At 48.9% G+C, this 25,849-nt stretch overlaps 1 protein-coding gene across 2 annotated transcripts in view; it reads right to left on the bottom strand.

Moving 5' to 3' along the window:
- Positions 1 to 25,849, bottom strand: part of LOC127041937 (zinc finger protein 558-like) — a 59,945-nt gene that overhangs the window by 29,996 nt on the left and 4,100 nt on the right. The window contains exon 4 of one of the 2 annotated variants that reach the window (XM_050935686.1): positions 24,369 to 24,866. The exons of the other annotated variant lie outside the window; for it this stretch is intronic. Coding sequence (XP_050791643.1) covers positions 24,699 to 24,866 — 168 coding nt within the window. The 3' untranslated portion in view covers positions 24,369 to 24,698. Of the gene's footprint in view, positions 1 to 24,368; positions 24,867 to 25,849 lie in introns of those variants that run through there. 2 annotated transcript variants of the gene reach the window in all.

Genomic DNA, 25,849 nt, shown 5'->3' on the forward strand with positions numbered 1-25,849 from the left:
TCCTGCTTGTGCCTTCAACTTCTGCTGTATCTTTCGCTCCTATTCTCCAATAAACTTTCTGTTTTACTGGCTTGCTGAGAGTCACTTTGAGTCCCAGGAAGAGGGGTGCAGGACTGGACTCTCCCACACTCCGTGACAGACCCTAAGCCCCTCCAGGACCCCTGCAGCCTGGATGTAGGTATCTGTGGCCCCCACCAAATACCTAAGACCCCCGGAGACCCCTCCAGCCTGAACTCAGGTATCGGTGCCCCCCACAAGCCCACTAAGCCCCCCAGGTACCTATACAGCCAGGACATTTGTATCTGTGCCCTATAGGGACTCCATAAGCCCCCCGGGACACTCCTGTGTGCACGTAGGTATATGTCCCCCCCAGAAACCCCCTCACCCCCCCAGGACAGCTACAATCTGGATGTAGATATCTGTGCCCCTCATGATGGGTTCAATCTCCAGGTTCTTTTTTTCATCCTGCTGCTTTGCTCATGCCCGGAGGGGATGTGGCCCACCAGGCTCCCTGCCCGAGCTTCAAACCTGCTCAGTGAGGGGCAAGGGACAATTGCATGGAAGGTCCTGGGGGAGTTTCTGCTCCTTAGTCACCTCAGTATGTTTAAGATTCCCACCCGCTGTGCTGCTTGGGACAATGGTAGATGTGAAGGGCGAATCCTCCAGCACTGGAGGGAAAGATCCCATCTGCACAGCCCGAGAGGCAAGGAAACAGAGGAGCCGTCAGTGCTCAGAGAGGAGAGTGGTCAGTGATTTACACCCACCAGGGGACACTGACTTTTTGAGGCGGGTGCAGCTGGCTTGAGATGGTGCTGACGATGGATAGAAAAAAGGCTGGAGTCAGTGACAGATGGGATCACAGAAGGGGAAGGGGAATGGTAGCCCCACAGAAGGTCCTGGGTGCTCAGATGCCCCAGTTATGGCACCCTGGCCTGTCCTAGAGAGAGAAAAGACCCAGAGGGACCCAGCCCCCCTACAGTGATCCCATGGACAAGAACCTGGTTGGGAGTGAGGTGAAGGTTCCATCTGGGCAAAGGGGAGCTGAAATCCCTCAGTGTCCTGGAATTTAAGCAATGAAAGCTTCAAACCCTGTACGGGTGTGGGCTGAGGTGCATCAGCAGAAGGTTGGGTTGGACAGAGCTGGCAGGTTTGTATAATTTTTGGTGGTTCCCAGATTGGGACCAAGTCCTGCCCCACCCCACACCTCTGTAAGGCTCTGGGAGGGAGTTTGGGTGTGGGAGGGAGAGGGGTTGGGCTCTGGAAAAGACTTTGAGTGCAGGGTCTGGGCTCAGTCAGAGGGTTGGGGTGCAGGAGTGGGTGTGGTGGGCAGCGTCTTGGAGGGAGTTTGGGTGTGGATATGGGATTTGAGTTGGAGCAAGGTGTGAGGGGTGCAGGGGAGGGTGAGGGGTACAGCATTTACCTCAAGCATTTCCCAAAAGCAATGTGAACCCCTCTCTAGAAGCAGCCTCTAACCAGGAGGGCTGGGAGTGTCTCTGTGCACCACTGCCAGCAGACTCCACCCCACAGCTCCCATTGCCACAGTAGGCAGAGCTGGCACTCGGGGAGACCCCCCCACACCTCAGGGACTACAGAGACGTGCCAGCTTCTTCTGTGGGTGGCGTGCCACACGGAGCGAGGGCGAGCAGGAAACTGCCTTAGCCCCCTTGTGCTGGTGGTGGTGTCGGTGGCAGGGATCTCTGGGCCCTTTTAATTTCCCATAGGCGGCAGGCAGGACCAGAGGGGACACTCCCAAGGCCAAACATTGCTTTGCACAATGATAAATCTTGGAAGAGGACAGAAATGAAATGGCAGCAGAACCTAAGGAATTAAAAGCCTCCGGATTCTTGTGTGTGCACTGACTCTGAAGAGAAACTGTAATTTGACTCGCTTTGTATCTGCGACCGGTAAAATATCAAGGCAAAATCATTCCAGTGATTGTGACACCGGGTTTGAGGAGGCTTTGGTCTTATTAAAATGTAACTAGCATGTTAGGTCCTGTCTTGTTCATGGGTGGGAAGATGTTCTTTTTCAGAGATCTCAGACGAAAACTGAGCCACAACACCGGGTTTGTTTAGGCCACAAAAACGGAGGCTGGAACCTCTTCTCTCCTGCTGGCAAAGAACCCCAGGTACCAAAAAGACAGGGACTCACATCCCTGAATGGGCTTTTAAAAAGTTAGGGCCCGACCATTTCTTGTTTCCACAGACTAGACACTTTAGCAAACTTTAGAATTCCTTGGTGCTAAACACTGTGAAACTCCCCTTTCTCCTTCACAGAGGGCTTTAACACCCCTTATCTCACTCAGGCTCACAACTGCCCAGAGTTCGAGAACTGTCCCTGTTCCCATTGCACAGACGGGGAGGAGCCTGAGGTCCAGAGAAGGGAAGTGACCCACCCAAGGGCATACACAGAAAGGCGGTGGCAGAGCCAGAAAGAGAAGCCAGCGGTCCTGGCTCCTGTTCTAACGGACGAACCCTCCCTCTCCTCTTAGAGGTAGGGATAGAGCCCAGGAATCGAGATGGTGGGGAAATTTCATTGAAACTGTTTCTGTCAGAAAATCCCATTCAGACTAAACCAGTTTGTTTCTTAAAATCATAACAAGTGGGATGAAAGTTCTTTGCAAAAGTGTTTTGTTGCAAAACAAAAGCATCTCCTGTTTGTCACAGTGTGTTAAATTGTCTCCTCGCACACAAAGAGGAGACACTTAGATCTCAAACATTAGATAAGATGCTTCAGTCTGAGCTACATCGTTGCTGCTTTTAACAATTTCAAAATAAAAACATACGAATCAAATAGACTATTTCAGCTATTATATTATGTGTTAATCTGCTCTGAGTAAACGTGATAGGACACCTTATATTATGCACTATTCCTAGTGATACTCTCCAATGGATCCCCATCCTCCACCCACTGTGAGGTAGGTAGGAGCAGATCATTACTATCCCTACTTGAAAGATGGAGAAGCTCAGGCTGAGAAAAAGAATTGACTTGTCTCAGGTCACACAGCCAGTCAGGCTGGCCTGGGGCGGCAGGGGGTGCGGGTGGAGGGGGCAGAGCCCAGAGCTAAGGCGGCAGGAGTGTGTGTGGGTGGGAGAGCACTGGAGGTGGGGAGAGGAGAGCCCAGATCTGGGGCAACACGGGGTGTGTGTGGGGGGACAGCTCAGGGCTGGGACAGCAGGGGGATGCTGTTGGGGGGAGGCCCAGAGCTGGGGTGCCGGGGGCTGCAAGTGGGGAGGGAAAGCCCAGTGCTTGGGCAGCAGGGGAGTAGGAGGGGGCAGGGATGGGGTGGGGGAAGCCAAAATTTTGTTTTGCTTTGGGCAGCAAAAGACCTAGAACCAGCGCTGCCTCCACGCACCATGAGGTAGGTAGGAGCGGATCATTATTATCCCTACTTGAAAGAGGGAGAAGCTAAGGCTGAGAAAGGAGAATTGACTTGTCTTAGGTCACACAGAGAGTCGGTGGCAGAGTTGGGAATAGGACACAAGAGCTCTGATTTTCAGAATAACCATCGGATCTTGAATTTCAGACATTGAATGACCTGAATAAAGTGCTCTCAGATGAGCTCCAGACCAACAATAGTGACAGTAATTATTCAGCAAGTATTTGAGGAGAACTGCAATGTTAGAGAGAATCATGAACTGCTCAGAGACCATTAATGCAGAGAAGCAGCAAAACTCATCAAACATAGAACTGGTTCTGACTTGTTTCCTGGTCTTAAAAGAGAACCAAAAGGACCTGAGTCTCCTTCCTGTCAATAACCCCCTGCTCAGCCAATCAGGGTAGAGACTGAGGACGAGAGGCTGAAGGTTCTCACCAGAGAGCCCGAAGGATGGCCCAGGTCACTGGTGGGGATCACTGCCCTAGCAATATTTCAGCCCCACATTTTTGGCTGAACCTTCCACAGTGGGAGCTGCAGAGCACTCCCCCGCAACACACACACACACGCAAGCACACCTGCTGGTGTTGGGAGGGGAATAGGAAAAAGGAGAAAAGAAGCAAGAGAAGAAGAGAAACGAGGGAGGGAGGGATGGAGGAAAAGGTGAAACAAAAAGGACAAACCCTTATGTCCCCACTGATTCTAAGGGACAAAATCCCAGCTGTGGAATAAAATTCTGCCTCTTTAAGCTCGTGTTTTCCATGCCTAGAATTCAACTGTCACCAGATGGATCAGACTGAAGAGGTTTCAAACCTCCAGGAGGCTCCTACCTTCTAAACAGGGATAGCTGTTTTCTAGTAAAATCACTACAAGAGAAGGAGAAAACTCTAAAGAGGTTCCCCTTGGCGCTCACGTCCGTGACCCCGAATACTCTCTCAGTCCTCAAGGAGAGACCTGGAGAAGGAGACTTGCTGAAGCAAAGCCACAGGAGTCTCTGAGGTTTCCCTGGCCTCTCGCCCCTCTCCTGCCTGGATGATGTCAGCATCTCTCTGTGAGGTCACCACCTCCCCACCAATAGTCTTTTACCAATAGTGTGAGGTCCTGCAAAAGGCCTTTGTGATGTCACTGCCACACCCCTCCCTTGCTTTGCCAATGTCCTGCCCCTGGCCAGACACTTTGGAGGTCTGAGCTACTCCCTGTGAATCATCACACTCAAGGAGTGTTCGTTCTAGGAAGCAAGTTGGCTAGACAGTAAAACATCAGACGCTGCTCCCAATGCTACACTCAGTTTTTCAAAAATGAGTCCATTTTATTGCCAGGAGAGACCATCAGAACATTTAATCATATAATCATAGAATATCAGGGTTCGAAGGGGTCTCAGGAGGTATCTAGTCCAATCCACTGCTCAAGGCAGGACCAATCCCCAACTAAATCTTCCCAGACAGGGCTTTGTCAGGCTTGACCTTAAAAACCTCTAAGGAAGAAGATTCCACCACCTCCCTAGGTAACCCATTCCAGTGCTTCACCACCCTCCTTGTGAAAAAGTTTTTTCCTAATACTCTACCTAAACGTTCCTCGTTGCAACCTGAGACCATTACTCCTTGTTCTGTCATCAGGTACCATAAAGAACATTCTAGATCCATCCTCTTTGGAACCCCCTTTCAGGTACTTGAAAGCAGCTATCAAATCCCCCCTCAGTCTTCTCTTCTGCAGACTAAACAAGCCCAGTTCCCTCAACCTGTCCTCATAAGTCATGTGCTCCAGACCCCTCATCATTTTTGTTGCCATCTGCTGGACTCTTTCCAAGGTTTCCACATCCTTCGTGTAGTGTGGGGCCCAAAACTGGACACAGTACTCCAGACGGGGCTTCACCAATGTCAAATAGAGGGGAATGATCACATCCCTCGATCTGCTGGCAATGCCCCTACTTATACAACCCAAAATGTCATTAGCCTTCTTGGCAACAAGGGCACACTGTTGACTCATAGCCAGCTTCTCGTCTACTGTAATCTCTAGGTTCTTTTCTGCAGAACCGCTTCCTAACCATTCGGTCCCTAGTCTGTAACAGCGAATGGGATTCTTCTGTCCTAAGTGCAGGATTCTGCACTTGTCCTCGTTGAACCTCATCGGGTTTCTTTTGCCCCAGTCCTCTAGTTTGTATAGGTCCCTCTGTATCCTAACCCTACCCTCCAGCATATCTACCATTCCTCCCAGTTTAGTGTCATCTGCAAACTTGCTGAGGGTGCAGTCCACGCTATTCTCCAGATTATTAATGAAGATATTGAACAAAACTGGTCCCAGGACCAACCCTTGGGGCACTCCGCTTGAAACTGGCTGCCAACTAGACATGGAGCCTTTGATCACTGCCCATTGAGTCTGACAATCTAGCCAGCTGTCTAACCACCTTACAGTCCATTCATCCAGCCCATACTTTAACTTGCTGGCAAGAATACTGTGGGATACCACATCAAAAGCTTTGCTAAAGTAAAGGAATAACACATCCACTGCTTTCCCCTCATCCACAGACCCAGTTATCTCCTCATAGAAGGCAATTAGGTTAGTCAGGCATGACTTGCCCTTGGTGAATCCATGCTGACTGTTCCTGATCACTTTCCTCTTCTATAAGTGCTTCAGAATTGATTCCTTGAGGACCCGCTCCATGATTTTTCCAGGGACTGAGGTGAGACTGACTGGCCTGTAGTTCCCCAAATCCTCCTTCTTCCCTTTTTTAAAGATGGGCACTACAGTAGCCTTTTTCAAGTCATCCGGGACCACCCCCGATTGCCATGAGTTTTCAAAGATAATGGCCAATGGCTCTGCAATCACATCCGCCAACTCCTTTAGCACCCTCGGATGCAGCACATCCAGCCCCATGGACATGTGCTGGTCTCCAGTTTTCTAAATAGTCTCGAACCACTTCTTTCTCCACAGGGGGCTGGTCACCTTCTCCCCATACTCTGCTGCCCAGTGCAGCAGTCTTGGAGCTGACCTTGTTTGTGAAGACAGGGGCAAAAAAAGCATTGAGTACATTAGCTTTTCCCACATCCTCTGTCCACTAAGTTACCTCCTTCATTCACTAAGGGGCCCACACTTTCCTTGACTTTCTTCATGTTACTAACATACCGCAAGAAACCCTTCTTCTTACTCTTAACATCTCTTGCTAGCTGCAACTCCGAGTGTGATTTGGCCTTCCTAATTTCACTCCTGCATGCCTGAGCAATATTTTTATACTCCTCTCTGGTCATTTGTCCAATCTTCCACTTTTTGTAAGCTTCTCTTTTGCCTTTAAAATCAGCAAGGATTTCACTGTTAAGCCAAGCTGGCCGCCTGCCATATTTACTATTCTTTCTACACATCGGGATGGTTTTTTCCTGCAACCTCAATAAGGATTCTTTAATCCTTTAGAGGATTGGAACTGATATCAGTGGAGTCACATGTTTGCTAGGTTTTTATGTATTTGCACAGGAAAATATTGAGTGTTCGCATTCATTTCAGGGATCCCTACTCAGTGGAACTCGGGAACATAACAGAAATGCAATAACTTTCGCTGAAGGAAGAGGTGTGTAAGGGGGCACTTAGATCTGAACCAAGAACTACTTGATCTGCAGTTAAACACTCTACCACTGAGCTGTACCCCCATGATTGCTGTGAAAGTAAGTCAGTGATCTTAAAGAGTTTGAAGGACAGGTCCTGCCTCAAAGATCTCCCGTTCTCTTCCCAGACCACAGTGCTTTTAAAAATGGGGTTTCATTAAACTTATAGATGCATGGAGACACCACAGCTTGCACACCCACCCACATAGATTCCCCCAGCTACCACCTCTCGGGGAGATGGATTAACTGCACGGGCGGGACAGCTCTCTCCCCTCTGCTTAGAGCATCTTCATTATTTATGATTAGGTAGGAAAGAACCTCCTGAATGGACATTAACCAATTGATCAAATATTGCTGGGTCTGCATTCAATATGGGTAACTGGTCCTACTGGGCTGGATTAGAAGGAGCAATGCCAGCAGATCGAGGGAAGTGATTATTCCCCTCTATTCAGCACTGGTGAGGCCACATCTGGAGCATTGCGTCCAGTTTTCGCCCTCCCACTACAGAAACAAGTTGGATTGAGTCCAGGGGAGGGCAATAAAAATGATTAGGGGGCAGGGGACTTACAAGGAGAGGCTGAGGACAGGGCCACCCAGAGGGGGGGCACGTGGGACAATTTGCCCCAGGCCCTGCAGGGCCCCCATGAGAATATAGTATTCTAGAGTATTGCAACTTTTTTTATGGAAAGGGCCCCCAAAATTGTTTTGCCCCAGGCTCTGAATCCTCTGGGTGGCCCTGCCCACTCCACCCCCTGACTTATTCTCCTCCCTCTGAGGCCCCACCTGTGCTCTGCCCTCACTCCCATTTGGCCACTTCCCACCCCTGCTCTTCCTTTTTGGCTGAGGCCTGCTGGTCCACCTTTCGCTTGCTCCTCTGCTGCCCGAAGGCCTCCTTGTGCCTCTCCACTCCCTACCCCAAGGCCTGTCTGTTGCCCCCACCTCTCTGCCCTTTCCCTGAGACTCACCCTGCCCAAACCTCTCTGCCCCTTCTCCTAAGACCAGCCCTGCCCACCACTTGCACCTCTCTGCTTCTCCCCTGAGACCCACCCTGTCCAGCACTCACACCTCTCTACCCCGTCCCCTGACCTGCCCTGTCCACCACCCACACCTCTCTGTCCCTCCCCTAAGACCCGCCCTGTACACCTCTTTCCTCGGTCATCTCTTGCTATTCCTTGAAACATCAAGGATGGAATAAATAGCTGAGTTTACTCCCGGGTGAGGAAGAAAGGAGCCACCAATCCCCTAGCAAAGCTCAGTGCCCAGGAGAAAACCTACCCTCTGCTATTGTAATCCCAGATGTGCTGGGGATATGATGGTAAAGGAACTGTCTGAATGATCAAGGCAGGAAATGGACAACAATCTACAGGAACATAATTGATCACAAAAACACCCTCCTCATGCTCCAGCCAGAAGGGAAATGAGCAGGAATTCTTGCAGTTCAGCCATGGACACACTTACACAATGGCACAGCAGTGTGTGTGTTGTGGAAGCTGGTCTGAGGGAACAACTGGAATTGATCACAGATTGAGAACAGAACTAGAATGTACTGAGAGACTGATCTCAAGTGAGTACTTATAGCTGAGTGGTTAAGGTGTTGGACTAGCAATATATTGTGGTTTCCCTGCACAGGTTCAAATCCTGTCAACTATGGGGGAAGTTGTGGTTCTTTAGTTGCAAGGGAGCTGGGTCTTGTCTCACTCACAAGCTATGTCTACACTATTGGGTAATGTGGCTTTAAAGTGTTTTAATTAAACAACTGTTGCATGTCCACACTATGCCTCTTGTGTCACCACAGCACATCCAGGCTAGAATCTTGGATGGCCACAGAGAGCAGTGCATTGTGGGTAGCTGTACAACTGGCTGCAGGTGCTTTGGGAAGGGTTTGCAAGACCTCATGGCTGGTACAGCATCACATGATGCAGGTTTCTCTATCCCATTGTTCCATAGGAATCCTACTAGATTGCCAGCTGCTTTTCAACTGCAATGTGCCTGGTGGGGTAGAGAGTGTGTTTGTGTGTGTAGGGAGAGAGTGAATGTGTGGGCACACTGTCTCTAAGTTCAGACAGCTGCTGCAAGCAACCAGTCCTGAGGCAGGGGGAGGGAGACAGCCCCAACATCAGCCCCTGCTTCCCTCACTGGCTCAGGTCAGCACAGCAGCCTCTGTCTCACACACACACACACACACACACACACACACACACACACACACACACACACACACACACACACACTGCTGCCTGCTTAACTCTGTGTCAGGGGTGCTGGAACAGGGGGTTAGAGGGCTGTGGCTCCACCACTGTTTACCAGCTGTTAGGACCAGTGATGGAGTGGGGGGAAGGGTGGAGTCTTAGGGGGGGAAGAGGCGTTCTGTGCGTGTGGCCTCAGGGGGAGGGGTGGTGTGAGTGTGGGTCCTTGAGGAAGGGGTGTCATGGGAGTGCTACAGTTCAGAAAACGGTGCCCACTCCACTGTAAGGAAGCTTCCGCCGCCCCTGCTCTGTGTTCGTAGCGCAGGAGAGAGCAGCATCCATGGCAGTGATTTGCTCCCCGGGGCTCTGGCAGGGGGGCTTGGGAGACGATTTAAAGGGCCCGGGGCTCCAGCCACTGCAGGGAGCCCTGGGCCATTTAAATCACCAGCCTGGGGAAGCCGGGCCGGGCTGGCACAGCATACCCGCTCTTGCCGATATCCCATACTGGACTGGACTGACTTACTTTCACCTCTGGAAGGTCCTCATGTGGATCAATAACTGGTTAAAAGCTAGGAAACAAAGAGTAGGAATAAATGGTTAGTTTTCAGGATGCAAACAGGTAACTAGTGGTGTCTGTACTGGGACCAGGAGTAGTCAACATATTGATAAATGATCTGCTAAACAGCGAGGTGACAAAAATTGCAGATGATCCAAAACTACTGAGGATAGTTAAGTGCGAAGCAGCCTGTGAGGAGCTAATAAGAGATTTCACAAAACTGGGTGAAAGGGCAATAAAATGGCAGATGAAATTCAATGCTGATGAATGCAAAGTGATGCACATTGGCAAACATAATCCCAACTATACATATAAAACGATGGGATGTCAAATAGCTGTTGCAACTCAAGTCAGAGATCTTGGAGTCACTGTGGATAGTTCTCTGCAAACATCCACTCAATGTGCAGCAGCCGGCAAAAAGCGAACAGAATGTTTGGAGTCATTAGGAAAGGGATAGAAAATAAGAGAGAAAATCTTATTGCCACAGTATAAATCCATGGTACGCCCACATCTTGAATGCTCCATGCAGATTGGGTCACCCCATCTCAGAAAAGATGTATTGGTATTGGAAAAGGTTCAGAAAGGGGTATGGAGTGTCTGCCATCTGAGGAGAGAATAATAAGACTGGGACTTTTCAGCTTGGAGAAAAGATGACTAAGGGAGGATATGATAGAGGTCTATAAAGTCATGGCTGGTGTGGAGAAAGTAAATAATGAAGTGTTACTTATTCCTTCTCATAACACAAGAACTAGGGGTCACCAAATGAAATTAATAGGCAGCACATTTAAAACAAACAAAAGGAAGTATTTTTTCACACAATGCACAGTCAACCTGCGGATCTCCTTGCCAGAGGATGTTGTGAAGGTCAAGACTATAACAGGGCTCAGAAAAAGAGCTAAATCGATTCATGGAGGTCATGCTCTGAGCCAGGATGGGCAGGGAAGGTGTCCCTAGTCTCTGTTTGCTGGGATCGGGTGACAGGGGATAGATCACTTGATGATTACCTGTTCTGTTCATTCCCTCTGGGGTACCTGGCTTTGGCCGCTATGGGAAGACAGGACACTGGGCGAGATGGACCCAGCCTGACCCAGTCTGGCTGCTCTTATGTCTTTATGCTCCTTTCATACAGATGCCTGGGATTCTGCCTCACAATGTGTCCCTGAGGTCTCAGCCAAAATGCCCAGACAGGCAAACACTCTGGGCTCCTGAAGCCTCTGCCCCCCACCTAGTGCCTATGGCTCATCCCTGACCCTTGCTGCTGCTCCTTGCTGTAGAAGGTGAAAGGAGCGGAGGCAGTGCAGGAGCCTTCTGGGGATGCAGATCTGAGGCTTTGGGAGAAACACATTGTCTGAGACATCAGGGTGCTGTAAACCATCCAGCCACCCCCTCAATCAGGGGCCTGTTCCAGCCCTGAGTCTGGGTTACTGTGATCCCTCCCACACAGCAGGGTGCCCACTGTTCTGTATTTGGTTGTCATGGTTTTTGTTCCCATGGCAACTTAGTTAGATTATTAGGGGTTAGCCCAGCCAGCTTCGGCCAGTTGGGTTAGCTTTGTGTCTGTAAATAAATGGTAGTTTTGTTAGCTGTCTGCTGTCTGGCCTCAAGTGATTTCTTCCTAAACCGGCTGCCCCCAAGGATATAACAAGTGGCGACGAGGATGGGATTCCAGTGCTGCTCCAGCAACACAAGGAAGATTCAGCTGACCCGGGCAGAAGTGCACTGGATGACTAAAGAAGAAACCAGTCTAACCCCTATACTAAGGAAACATGCTGCTGTTTTTGGAGATGATTTGGGACGTATGAAAGGAATCACTGTCACATTGAACATTAAACCTGATAGTCCACCAAAATATCTGAAAGCCTGTACTGTGCCATATGCCATCAGGCCAAAAGTCGAAACAGACCTGGAGCGCCTGGTCACCAATGGAGTCCTAACACCAGTTACCCATAGTTCATGGGCCACTCCTATCGTTCCAACAGTGAAGAAAGATGGCTCTCTCTGGATTTGTGGTGATTTTAAAGTCATTGTCAACCCAGTGTTGTGTGCAGAGCAATACCCTCTTCCCTGCATAGATGACCTCTTCGCAGGCCTGGCTCGGGGACAAAAGTTCAGTAAGATTGATCTGAGTCAAGCATATTTACAGATGCATGTCGATTATAAGTCCTAAGATCTGTTGACTATTGTGACTCATAAGGGGCTTTATCGATACTGTCGCCTACCCTTCGAAATAATGTCTGCTCCCGCCCTGTTCCAGAGGGCTATGGACCAGATCTTGTGTGGCTTGTCAGGAGTTCAGTGCTATCTGGATGATATCCTGGTCACTGGAAGGAATGAAGAGGATCACTTAAAGAATTTAGAGGCTACCCTACAAAGACTGGAAGAGTATGGCCTAAGACTTCACAAAGACAAGTGTGAATTCTTCAAGCTCTCTGTTGAATATTTGGGACACATCATTGATTCTGCAGGTCTTCATAAGGCCCCTGAAAAAGTTAAAGCTATGGTAGAGGCTCCCCCACATTGAAATGTAAGCCAGCTGCAGTCGTTTCTAGGACTACTGAACTATTATGGAAAGTTCATCTCACAGTTAGCCACACTGCTAAAACCACTTCATGAGCTCCTGGGGCAGAACAAGGCCTGGAAGTGGACTGACGCCTGTGATGTTGCATTTAACAAAGCTAAGGATGCACTGCTAAATTCTGAAGTTCTAACACACTTTGATCCATCCTTACCCCTATAATTGCCTGTGATGCCTCCCCTTATGGAAAGGGAGCAGTCGTGTCACACATTATGCCTTCTGGAGAAGAGAGACCTATTGCTTTTGCTTCATGCACTCTAAGCAAAGCAAAAACTAACTACTCCCAAATCGAACGTGAGGCATTAGGAATTGTTTCTGGAATTCGGAAGTTTGATCAGTACCTGTTTGGGCGAAAGTTTACTCTTCTCACATACCATCGACATCTGACGTCAATTTTTGGACCCTACACAGGCATTCCCCCATTAGCTGCTAGTTGTATGCAACGTTGGGCATTGTTACTTTCAGCACACACTTATAAAATTAAATATCGGAAATCCACTCTGCACGGCAATGCAGATGGCCTCTCAAGGTTGCCTTTGCCGATCAAACATCAAGATAGTGCCCAAAAGGAAATCTTCTACTTTGATCAGGTAGAGAATACACCCATCACTGCTACTCAGATAAAGAAGGCAACTGGCGTTGGCCCAGTATTGTCCCAAGTTATGGACCTGGTGATGCATGGAAAATCTCGACAAACATTTCCGGTCTCATCCGACCTTGTTACCTACATGTCCAGGAGGACGGAGTTATCGGTCCAATCCGGTTGTTTGTTGTGGGGGAGACGTGTCATTATTCCACCACCACTGAGATCACAGATGTTAGAACAGCTACATTCCAGTCACTGTGGAATAGTGCACATGAAGGAAATTTCACAAAGCTATTTTTGGTGGCCTGGATTGGACAGTGCTATTGAAGAGAAAGCAAAAGCTTGTATGTCATGTCAGGGTATGAGGAATGCACCCCAGTGGACACCCCTACACCCATGAGACTGGCCTGAAAACCCGTGGCAACGTATTCACATTGACTTTGCTGGCCCCCTTGAAGGAAGCATGTTCTTGGTGGCAGTAGATGCCCATTCTAAATGGCCAGAAGCCTCTATAATCCAGTCCACTACTGCAGAGAGTACTGTCCAAAAACTACGGGGACTCTTTAGTTGTTTTGGTCTCCCAGAACAACTTGTGAGCGACAACGGACTGCAGTTCGTCTCTCAGGAGTTTCAAAATTTTATGAAGGCAAATGGGATACACCGCATCACGTCAGCACCATATCATCCATCTACCAATGGATTAGCTGAAAGATTTGTGCAGACAATGAAACACGCTTTGAAATCAGCAAGGGGACAACACTCCATTCAAAAGCGTCTGGATACCTTCTTACTTTCCTACAGAAACACACCTCATGCTACCACCCAGGCATCCCCGGCCTTTCTAATGATGGGACGACAGCTGCACACTTGCTTTGATCTGCTGAAACCTTCTGAACCCTGACAAATTGTGCAACATCAGCAGCAACATCAAGTCATCAGATGTGCACCCAGAGCAAAAGACCGAACCTTTAGCCCGGGACAGCCAGTTTTGGCTCGGAATTATACTTCTGGAGCTAAATGGGTCCCTGCCACGATCATCACTCAAACAGGAACTGTTTCCTACACAGTTCGGACTGCAGAGAATCTTACCTGGCGGCGACATGTAGATCAGCTGTTGCCAGATCATGCCAGTCCTCAGACACATCTGCAGTTGAGTGGTGTGACTTCACCTCTTCTGGTCAGACACTGACTCACGAGTCACCTGTTCCTGACTGTTCTCCTCCCTTACTGCCAGCGGTTGAGATACCCCTTTGCCCAGCATGAGCTGATACCACCTCCTCACCTGTTTGTGCTGCAGACCCTAAGCCCATGGTACTTTTTGGTGCAACAACACCAGAAGTTTGCCGTAATCCACCTAGAGACAGAAGGCCTCCTCATCGGCTGGATCTTTAGCTAGAGTGAACCTACAGTTATGGGACAAAATAATCCCCGGGTTTAGCCTGGAATGGAGGCAGTCTACCCTCCTTCTCTAGTCTAGTATCAGAGGGGTAGCCGTGTTAGTCTGGATCTGTAAAAGCAGCAAAAAATCCTGTGGCACCTTATAGACTAACAGACGTTTTGGAGCACAAGCTTTCGTGGGTGAATACCCACTTCGTCAGATGCATGTAGTGGAAAGTTCCAGGGGCAGGTATATATATGCAGGCAAGCTAGAGATAATGAGGCAGTTCAATCAGGGAGGATGAGGCCCTGTTCTAGCAGTTGAGGTGTGAAAACCAAGGAAGGAGAAACTGGTTTTGTAATTGGCAAGCCATTCACAGTCTTTGTTTAATCCTGAGCTGATGGTGTCAAATTTGCAGATGAACTGAAGCTCAGCAGTTTCTCTGCTGTACCCAGCAGCCTCCTACTGCAAGATAAACCCAAGAAAGAAACCAGCAAGACTCCACTGGCCATCACATACAGTCCCCAGCTAAAACCTCTCTGATGCATCATCAGGGATCTACAACCCATCCTGGACAATGATCGCACACTTTCACAGGCCTTGGGTGGCAGGCCAGTCCTTCCACACAGGCAACCTGCCGACCTGAAACATATTCTCACCAGTAACCGCACACTGCTCCATAGTAACTCTAGCTCAGGAACCAATCCATGCAACAAACCTCAATGCCAACTCTGCCCATATATCTACACCAGTGACAACATCACAGGACCTAACCACATCAGCCACACCATCACCGGTTCATTCACCTGCCATCATATGCCAGCAATGCCCCTTTGCTATGTACATAGGCCAAACTGGACAGTCGCTACAGAAAAAGGTGAACGGACACAAATCAGATATTAGGAGTGGCAATATACAAAAACCTGTAGGAGAGCATTTCAACCTCCCTGGCCACACTATAGCAGACCTTAAGGTGGCCATCCTGCAGCAAAAAAACTTCAGGACCAGACTTCAAAGAGAAACTGCTGAGCTTCAGTTCATCTGCAAATTTGACACCATCAGCTCAGGATTAAACAAAGACTGTGAATGGCTTGCCAATTACAAAACCAGTTTCTCCTCTCTTGGATTTCACACCTCAACTGCTGGAACAGGGCCTCATCCTCCCTGATTGAACTGCCTCATTATCTGTAGCTTGCCTGCATATATATACCTGCCCCTGGAACTTTCCACTACATGCATCTGACGAAATGGGTATTCACCCACGAAAGCTTATGCTCCAAAACGTCTGTTAGTCTATAAGGTGCCACAGGATTCTTTGCTGCCTCTAGTCTAGTGTGTGTTTTATTTAGGGGAGGTGTTCTTATCAGCGGGGGAGGAAAATGTTGTGTATTTTGTTGTAATGGCTTTTATTCCTATGGCAACTGAGTTAGATTATTAGGGATAGCCCAGCCAGCTTCAGCCTGTTAGGCGAGCTCTGTGTCTGTAAATAAATGGTACTTTTGTTAACTGTCTGCTGTCTGGCCTCAAGTGATTTCTTCCTAAACTGGCTGCCCCCAAGGATATAACACCAACCCAGCGTGGCTTCTCCTCCTCTTCCCCAGCTTGGTGCTTCTCCCTCTCCCTCCCCCAACTGCAGCTCCTGCAGGGGCCCAGGGCTTCTCCTCCCCCATCCCCTCCCCAGCGTGGCTCCAGTCCAGTCCGGGGCTTCTCCTCCCCCACTCCAGCTCCGCTTCTCTCCCCTCCCCCACCCCTTCTGCCACTATCTGGAGCTTCCTCTTCCCCTAACCTTCCACTACCCCAAGAACCAGCCTAGCTGGGCTCCCTGGGGCACCCGATGTTGCTGTGGCTGAAGCCGAGCCTGGCGGGCAGGGAGCAGCGATTCATGAGGATGCCATGGCAGAGCGATCAGCCCGAGGTGTGCGGGGCAGCCCAGGGAAGCGGGGCGGGCTGTGCTGCTGCTGGCCCCGCACTCCCGCCCACCCTGACCCCTGAGGCTGTTGGGGGGGGACTCACTCAGCCTCCGCAGGAGCAGGGAGGGGGGAGCAGCTGACCTTACATCCCACTGCCCCCAGAGCCCCACCCCCAGGAGCTGCCCCACCCCTTGCCTGTGCCAGAGCCCCGCTCCAGGAGCTGCTCCCGCCCCCGGCCTCTGCTAGAGCTCCTCCCCCAGGAGCTGCCCCGCCCATTGCCTGTGCCAGAGCCCCGCTCCAAGGAGCTGCCCTGCCCCAGTCAGTGCCAGAGCCCCGCCCCCAGGCTCTGGGCTTTGTTCTCCTGCCTCCTTCTTCCCAGTACCCACAACTCCCAGCTGCTCCCTCCCTGTGTCTGCAAACACTGCCCCAGGCGGGTCGCTGGGGCTGACTCTGCTGGCTGAAGTAGCCTCCATCTCTGCTCACCTCGGGGGGAGAGGAGGGACGAAGAGAGGAGATGGTCCCAGGGTGTGAAAGCAAAATTAGGGGGCAGGGAATGGAGGACTGCTTGGAAAGGTGGGTTTTTTGCGGGGGGGGTGAGCCAGAGGGAGTCAGAAGAAGTTGGGCAGCAGAGGATCACGGAAATTGAGGGGAACCCCCTGGGAGTCCCAGTGTTGGCCAGGGATTGTACAGCACCTAGTGCAATGTGGGGTCCTGATCTCAGTCATGGTCTGTGCAGCACCTGGGAGCCCTGATGTCTATTTCCTGATCACAGGCACTGGGAATGGACAGAGGGAAAACCTCAGCACCTGAAGGGTTAATGCAGCCCTGTGTGCAATCCCTGCTGGGTGGTGCTGCTGCTCTCATGAGGGGTTGTCTTAGTAGACCAGCAGCACAATCCCAGGCTCATGTGGTCTAGTGATCTGGATTCCTGGTTTTCACCCAGGTGGCCTGGGGTTCAATTTCCAGTGTGGGAATAGTGCAGAGCTTTTGCTCAGAGGGGAGGAAGGGCAAGGGGGAGGGATCCTAGAAGCAGGGCATTTGGACAGTGTGGGGAGTGGATCCCAGAAGTGGGAGTGGGGGGCAGAGGTCTGAGGGGAGATCAGGGATGGATCTCAACATTGCGGAAAGTGGGCAGCATGGAGAGCCCAGGCCTGGCATGGGGAAGGGGAAGAGTGACTCTGTCCATCTAAACTCAGCACTGGCAGACTAGGCAGGCTTGGAAGAATTACTTATTTGTTAGTAAATGTCAATTTCTGTGTAAACACACAACCCAATGGCAAAATATTTCCATTGATAATCATCAAAATTGACAGATGGGCAAAGTAAGAAACATGCTGCTTGAGAATTTATTCTGTTCTAATCCTATAGGGGTCCCTTCTGCCTTAGATGCCACCATGTGGGTGTTTCATTTCCCTCCCCATTTTCACACAGAGACACAATTTCCTTTGCATGGATCCATGAACAGTAAAATCTTCCAGTGTCACTTGTCTGAGCCAGAGCATTCAATTCCACTGAAACCTTCTCTCCTGCAATGGCAATGGTCAAACAGAGGGGACGTGGCCACCTTCACCCCTGGCAGTGAGATATTCCCTCTCCTCTTTTTTCAGGCTGCTGCTATTATCCCATGAATCATCAAGGATGGAATAAAAAGCTGAGTTTACTCCAGGAAGAGGAAAGAAAGGAGCCACCAACTCCTTGAAAAATCTCAGTGCCCAGAGAATACCTGCCACTGTTATTGGAATCTCTGATGTGTTGGTAGCTTGTTTATTTACACTGAGGATTGAGTCCTACTTTGTGCACCATGTTTGAGAATGAAAATCCTAAACCACCCTTTGAAATAACAACTGCAGCAGGACATGTTTAAGTCCCTCTCCCAAAGCAGACAGACCGATGGAGAAATGCCATGAGTCCAGGGTAATACTTCACTGCGGTTTTACCATTTCCACTCGCTAAACTCCCTCTCAACTTTCTGGGCTCCTAGAGCAGGGTACAGAGCCTGAGCCAAGATACGTATAATGCAACTTCACAGACCAAGCCGCATGACCCTGATTAATCTGACATGGGCCAGCCATGGTGTTTCATTGCACTGTAGATGTATCCTAATGTTATGTCTACACTGTGATTAAAACACGCAGGGCACCTGTCCCAAAGGCCGGCCAGCTGACTCAGGGTTATGGGGCTTGGGCTGCAAGACTATAACATTACAGTGCAGACAGATGGGCTTGCGCCCAACCTCAGACACCGCAGGAGGGTGAGGGTTTCTGAACCCAGGCTTCAGCGTGAACACAAATATCTGCACCACAGTTTTTAGCCCCTCAGCGTTAGCTCCATGAGCTCAAGTCAGATGACCCAGGCCAGCCATGCTGCCATCTTTATCCTAGCAGAGATGGACTCTACGGGTACATCTCCATTGCAATGTCAGCCCAGATGTGGCACGCTGTGCTCAGAGTAGCACCTCGAAGCCCCATATTCACCACTCTCATATAAAGATGATACGGTTTGTACAAAGTCTGCCTGGTGAGGTATCATTTCAAAAGTCTTGATCTTTTGAACATTAATATTGTGTTGGTCTGTGTGTGTAGCATTGCCTGGGAAGTTATGAAGTTTGCTCTGTGTGTGTTACTGAGATATGTTATGAGGTTGGGAAATGCCCACCACCAGCCTTTCAGGTGTGACAATGGAGGAACCAGACTCGCTGCTGGCCCATGAAAGGGATCCACACTCCCAAGGACTATCCCAGGAACCGTGTACAATGCAGACTTCTCCGAGATAACACAGCAACAATGGGCACTGCTTGACTCACATCCTAGCAAAGGAGCTTTCTAGAAAGTTGGAAGGAACTATGAAAGAAGGGTAGAGACATCATAACTTGGCCTCTCTCCCCACAACTCAACAGCTGGAAACACACCTGGATGACAAAACTGATTCAGAAATCAGAAGAGAATAATAATAATGCATTCAAACCAAAGTCCCCAAACAGACTAGTATTGGTTTTTCAGCAGAAAATTTTCACTTTGGGGGATTTTCTTTTCCCAGTCAGACTTTGCCAAGGGAAGCAGAGAGAAAATGTTTGAGTTGCCTCCTTCAGAACAGCTTGGCCTAGACACTAGCTCTGGTTCACTGTTGAGGCCTTGCTCAGGATGGGAGTATTTTAAGAATTTGGGCAGGTCCCAGGGTGTTTGGGGGAGATTATGAGGATGTTACCTTTTGAGAGAAAAGCTAAGAAATACAGGACTAGAGAAAAACATTTTAGAAATGTGGGATTTAGACATTTTATTTAAAGCAATGAAGGGGTCTGAATTTCTCAGAAGGTTTTTGTTTGTAGGAAGCAACATTGCTAGAGCTGTTATTGTACCAAAGGGGACGATGGCTGTCTATAAAGGAGGTGTGAAGACCAAATGCCTCCAATGAGGATGGGATTCAAACCTATGCGTGCAGAGCACAATGCATAAGCAGTCCATCATCTTAACCACTCGGTCACCTCACCTGAGCTGTCAGGAAATGGACAGGAAGAGAAATTTAAGGCCGGCAGAGATAGGGATAAGATGGAGTTTTTAAATACTAAGCATAAGCAGGGGCTGAATGAGCTCCCGACTCACATCTAGTGAGGAACTGGGGGAAAGACTTCAGGAACAGACCGTGTTTGCATAGACACACCTACTCTGCCTAGGTATGCAGCATGGTGGGGCCGCTTTCCCAAAATGACCAGTTTGGGATGGTGGTGGGTTACAAATCACTTTAGGATTGAGTGGAATGAAATGTTATTCTCCTTCCTGTATGAGTGAAGGGCAGCAGAACATACCTATTGCGTCCTGATGGAGGGGTAGGCACCTCAGGGCCTGAGCCAGCCCCTATGCAGGGGAGGGAGGGAGCATTACTCAGCAGCACTCTGTCCCAGCTCTTCTCCAACCCCTCCCTCAGCCTGAGACTCTGGCTCCCAGCCCGGCGTCGACCCCTTTACCACTGTCCACACCCCTCTCCCCAGCAAGCAACAGCCCCACTCCCAGCCCCAGTTCTCAACTGTGGCTTCTGAGGGGCCACAGCCATGGATAAGAGGGCACAGTGTAAAATGTTTGGGGACCACTGGTTTAGGGTGACATCCTCAATCACTTCTCTGCCACCACGAGCAGCCCAGAGCCCTTTGAATCCCAGCAGCGGCTGAGATTTAAAGGGCTCAGAGATCCCTGCGGCTGAAGGCAGCCCAGAGCCCTTTTAATCCCGGCCACAGCTCCAGCGGATGGAGTGGGGCTGGGATTTCAAGAGCTTAGGCTCCTCTCAGCAACAGCTCTGGGCCTTTTGAATCGCTGCCCCAGCCCCACAAAGCTCCGGGTTCCCTCAGCCACCGAGCCCTTTAATTTGACTCTGAGGGCTCCCAGCCACCTCTTCAGCTGGTGGCCCCTGGTTGATTTAAAATCAAGTACCACCACCCCACCCCCAACCTTCCTTTTTGACCCACAGCTGTTTTGGTGGGGCGGTGCTGGGGAAGGAGGGTTTGTTTCTGCAGGGCTGAGCGGGGTGTTTCCACCGGGCCGGGAAGTCCTGAGGTGGGGGTGGTTCCGCAGGGCTGGAGGGTTTCCGCCCTTAGCTGTTTTCTTTAGAGTAATGTGGCCCTTGCCGCTTTACGAATCGTGCAGGCCTGCTGGCGGCATTCGCTGGGCCTCTCGCTTGTGTGGATTCTCTGATGCCTAATAAGGTTTGAGCTGCGATTGAAGGTTTTCCCACACTCACGGCATTTGCTGGGCCTGTCTCCTGTGTGGATTCTCTGATGGGTAATAAGGACTGATCTGTTACTGAAGCACTTCCCACACTCACGGCATTCATAGGGCCGCTCCCCTGTGTGGATTCTCTGATGCCTAATAAGAGCTGATCTTTGAGTGAAGAGTTTTCCACACTCATGGCATTCATAGGGCCTCTCCCCTGTGTGGATTCTCTGATGTTGAGAAAGGCCTGATCTGTAAGTGAAGTTTTTCCCACACTCAGCGCTGGTATTTTTTTGCTTTTCCCTGCAGATTTCCTGCTGTATTCTGGTTTCCTTAAGGCCCTTCTGAGTTCCCTGACAGGAAATAAATTTATCCATTTTCTCCCCTGGCTGGTTTCCCTGCTCTTTTTCTGGTCTGTGCTGAACCTCACAGGATCTTCCCTGCTCGTGACTGCTGGACACATTCCTTTTCATTCTTTGCGATAATGCTCTGTGTTTATCCACTTGCTCAACATTTCCCTGCTGAGAATTCTGCTCCTCTTTCTCACATGTCATTGCATCACCTGCTGTGATAGAGACAGAAACCTCAAACAGGGATGGAAAGGGGAAGGCCAAACCAAAACAAGTGCTGGAGAGAGGTCCAATAAAAATCAGGAACTCAGCTCCTCCCAACAGGAGAGAGGAGGGGATCAATTCAGCCTTCACATCTCATCCAACTTCGCAGGGGGAAGGGAGAAAGCTACTGCCGGTGTCCGCTAGGATCTATAGCAAGCCTTGACCTATATTTACCCTGTTGATGCGACCCCTGCTATAGACAATAATGAACTGAGAGACTCCCCAAGACCTTTGTAGGGCATCCCAGATGTTTCTTTCAGGCACTTACGGATTCTGAGTTGGTTTAATGTTTCCTCATCTGTGCGGGGAGATCTCAGGATCTCTCTTTCCTCTGAACCCTGCAGCTCTGGGACCCATGGCTCTTCCCCTTGTTCCAGCTGGGAGATCACATCACGTTGGAAAACCAGAAACCCTGCTCAGATGAAAGAAAACAAAGGAGTTCAGTTGATTTCATAAAACTTAATCATCAAAAGCATTCTATTAATTTATCTTCAGTGCTTAGTGTGACCTGGTGTGCCTGGGGCAGTCCTCAATGAAAATGCCAAGGTCAGAGCAGGCTGAAAAAGGGAGAGCAGATGCTCCCCAAACTGGTGGTTAACACTGAAGTTAAACTCACTGACCAGTCACAAACTGTGCTTCTGATCCCACACACTGGTTAACGAGACTCTGAAAAAAGAAATCACACGGCCCCCTTTATTGCATGACAGTTTTCTGATTCCTAATCAGCAACTAGGTCCCGTACAGTGAGAGGTTATTTAAAAACTCTGCTCACTGTGATACAGCATGGCCAGAGGGCAGCAGGAGAGTGATCCTAATTGGATCCAGGAAGTGGGTGGGTGGAAGGTCAGCCACATTACCCAGTCACTATAGGTTTGGATCTCATCCAAAATACCATGCTGACAGCCAATCCTTTAGCAGTTAAACTAAATGTTTAGAAGAAAGAACAAATGAAAGAATGAAGTTAAATTCCATCCTTCCAGACTATTCTTTAGCATCTAAACTAAAGGTTTAAACGAAAGAAAGACAGAAAGAAGTTAAATGGAAAAGCAATCAGATACATTTGAAAATGGATATATCAGGTTCTTAGCAGTATTGGTGAGTTACTGGCTTGAAAGTCTGTCTGGAACGCATCCACAGCTTGGATGGGTCATTCAGTCCTTTGTTCCAGGGTTCAATTTGTAGAGAAGTTGCTCCAGAGCTAGGAAGGGGGATTGAAGACAAGATGGAGATGATGCAGCTGCGCTTTATATTCCTTTTGCCATGTGGCTTGTACTTCCTGTGTCCCAAACACAAGCTTCACAGGACATGGCATGGAAAAGCTTTGGAGGTCTCATTACACAGGCATACCCCAGCATGTTTTGCTGACTCAATAGGTGTATCCCCTTGGTCCATGGGCTCATTGTACAGCTGATGACCCTCAATGGGCCATCAAACACGCTAGGCAATGTTGATGCCAATATGTCTGGGGGTGTCACCCAGAAAAACTGCACAAGTCTGGAAATACAGATATACCCTACATATCTGTAACTCACAATACAAAGGTGATAGAAACATAGAAACAAAATTATCATACTTGGCAAACCATAACATTTTCACTGACACTTTACATGGCATACCTAGCATGATTTATTGCAATTTTATCAGATTATATTATTTTATTAATACCAAAGGGTCTCACAATTTCATGCAGTCTCACACTTGCTAAACTAGTGAATTCCCAGGATCAGTTCCCCAGATCCTTGAAGATGCCAAACATTGTGCTTATGAGGGATTGAAATACTCACATATCTGCTGGGAACACACACACAGACACTGTGTCAGTCTATATCCCTGTGTTCACTCTTCTAGAAAATTATGATCAATTTTGTACCCAGTATGGCTTGTGAGGTATCATTAGAAAACACATAACCTAGTGAATATTATCCTCCTGTTAAAATGTGTAGTAACACTGTATGTAAAATTGTGAGATTTTACAGTATGATATTACTGAAAAAGTTTCAGTTCTGGGGAACACCCACAGACCAGTTCCTCGGAGACAGCAAGGCAAACAGCTGGTCCAATAGCCATTCTCCTGCAGGGGGAAGGTGTGAAGACATTAAGGACTGGTCTACACTACGGGGGGAAATCGATCTTAGATACGCAACTTCAGCTACGTGAATAATGTAGCTGAAGTAGAATATCTAAGATCGGATTACTAACCCATCCTCACCGCGCGGGATCGATGTCCGCGGCTCCCCCTGTCGAATCCACAACTCGGTTGGGGTTGGTGGAGTTCCGGAATCGATATAAGCGCGCTCGGGGATCGATATATGGCGTCTAGATGAGACGCGATATATCTATCCCCGAGCAATCGATTTTAACCCACCGATACAGTGGGTAGTCTAGACGTAGCCTTACATCCATCACAGGGACCTATTAAGGCTGTTGTGGAAAACAACCACAGGATTGATTTTGAATCAGCTCAGTCTGAGGCTCTTTTCTTGGTTACAAGGACGCAGGGGGCGACAGCTATTGGAATACTGTCCCCGAGCTAAAAATCACACAAGCCTTTTACAACTTAAAACCATAAACAATGACACATACGTTGCACATTAATTTCCTTATTTGGAATATATTGCAAAATATGATGCAGGTCAAAAGCAAGCTGAACAATCAGTTTTCCATATTTGGCTTTTCCTGTTATTTTTATTACACCTGGTGATATGGGAGCAAGACTCTCCATGTCTCAAGAAATGTCACTACCAACCTAGGCCATTTTCACATGCTAGGGTACAATCTAGATCAGTGAGGAGTTGCGTCATCTGTAATCCTGGGTGAGATTCAGAGTTCTGCTGCTGGAGCTCCCCTGTCTGGATACTCCCAGCCAGCGTTCAAGGACGCACTGAGTCTCTGTATGATAAGTAACCCTGGACCGGCAGCTCTGATTCCAGCCGTCTGCTTGTTACACCCCAAGCACATTCTGGTTTGGGTAGAGAAGGCTCAGGGTTTGAGAGAAGGCTGGGGGTAGGAAGCTTCTGTTCATTATGCTGGACGTAACCCCCAGTTTTACTTGAGTAAAGAGGAGATATTTGACATTGTGTGATACTGCTCCTGTGCTCTGTTCCCAAAGTGTTCTGCAGCAGAGGAGGGTCTCCGGTAGTATGTGTGTCACTGGCCTATTGGGGTGATGCTGAAACAGGACAGGGTACAGATGGCATTGTGGGGGTGGCATGAACCTTCACTCGTCATTTCCTCTTCCAAGAACAGAAGGGACAGGAATCCTTACCCAGCAAGACCACCATCTCATAGTTCTCCTGCATGACATCCCTATAGAGGGCTCTCTGAGTGGGGTCCAGCAGAGTCCCTTCTTCCCTGGAGAAATACACAGCCACCTCCTCGAAGGTCATCGGCCCCTGAAAGAGCAAGAGTCCAACACTCAGTACATGCTGACCCACTCACAACCCCACTATTCACGGAACAGCAGCACCAGGGAAATGGAAGCTCCGGAAGGCACATGTTAACAGAGTCCCACCCCACCTTGCTTACAGCAGCCAGGAGGCATCAGAGAGTAGAGAGAGAGAACCTTTGTGTCTCCCAGCTGACAGATAGAAGCAGGGTCTTCACATTTATCACATAGCTACTAGCCAGAGCTAAATATAGGAGATGGGGCTGTCTCTGGACCCTGTTAGTGGCTCCCTGGTAGGAATCCCAGCACTCTCCAAATAAAATATATGGAAGAAAGTGGAAGTCAATAGTAAAGAATAGAAGTTAGAAGGTCATTATTGTAGTGCCCATTAACAAAAGTTTAGAGAAAATAGAGCCTGTCAAACTAACGGGATATCCTTATTGGATGAGATCAAAAGTTTGGTTGCAGCTAATAGTATTGATGTAATATAACTAAACTTCTGTCAGGGACATGACTTGATCATCACAATATTTTTACTAAAAAAACTAGAATGATACAAAATAAACACGGCATACATTAAATAGATTAAAAACTCTGATAGTAAATGGGGAACCATGGTCGAGTGGATTTCTTTCTAGCAGGTTCCTGCGGGATTGGTTCTTGGCCCTGTGCTATTTAACATTCTTATCCATGACTTAGAAGAGAGTACAAAATCATCACTGATAAAGTTTACAGTTGCCACAAAGATTGGGGTTGGTGGTAATTAATGAAATGCCAGGAGAGTCAGGCTCCATCACTGGGATTCTGGGAAGTTGTCCCAGCCCTGGCTGGAGGTTTATTTCCTGTTCCACAAAGAGGGGAATTTCCATTCCCAACTCCTGTGCCTTGAAATTAGGACCTATCTGAAACTACACCCCCATATTCATCATAATGGTATGATTATAATATGATTAGGACATAATTATGATCTATTTTGTACAAGATGCACCA

This window comes from Gopherus flavomarginatus, unplaced genomic scaffold, assembly GCF_025201925.1.
Source record: "Gopherus flavomarginatus isolate rGopFla2 unplaced genomic scaffold, rGopFla2.mat.asm mat_scaffold_106_arrow_ctg1, whole genome shotgun sequence".
Taxonomy (NCBI): Eukaryota; Metazoa; Chordata; order Testudines; family Testudinidae; genus Gopherus; species Gopherus flavomarginatus.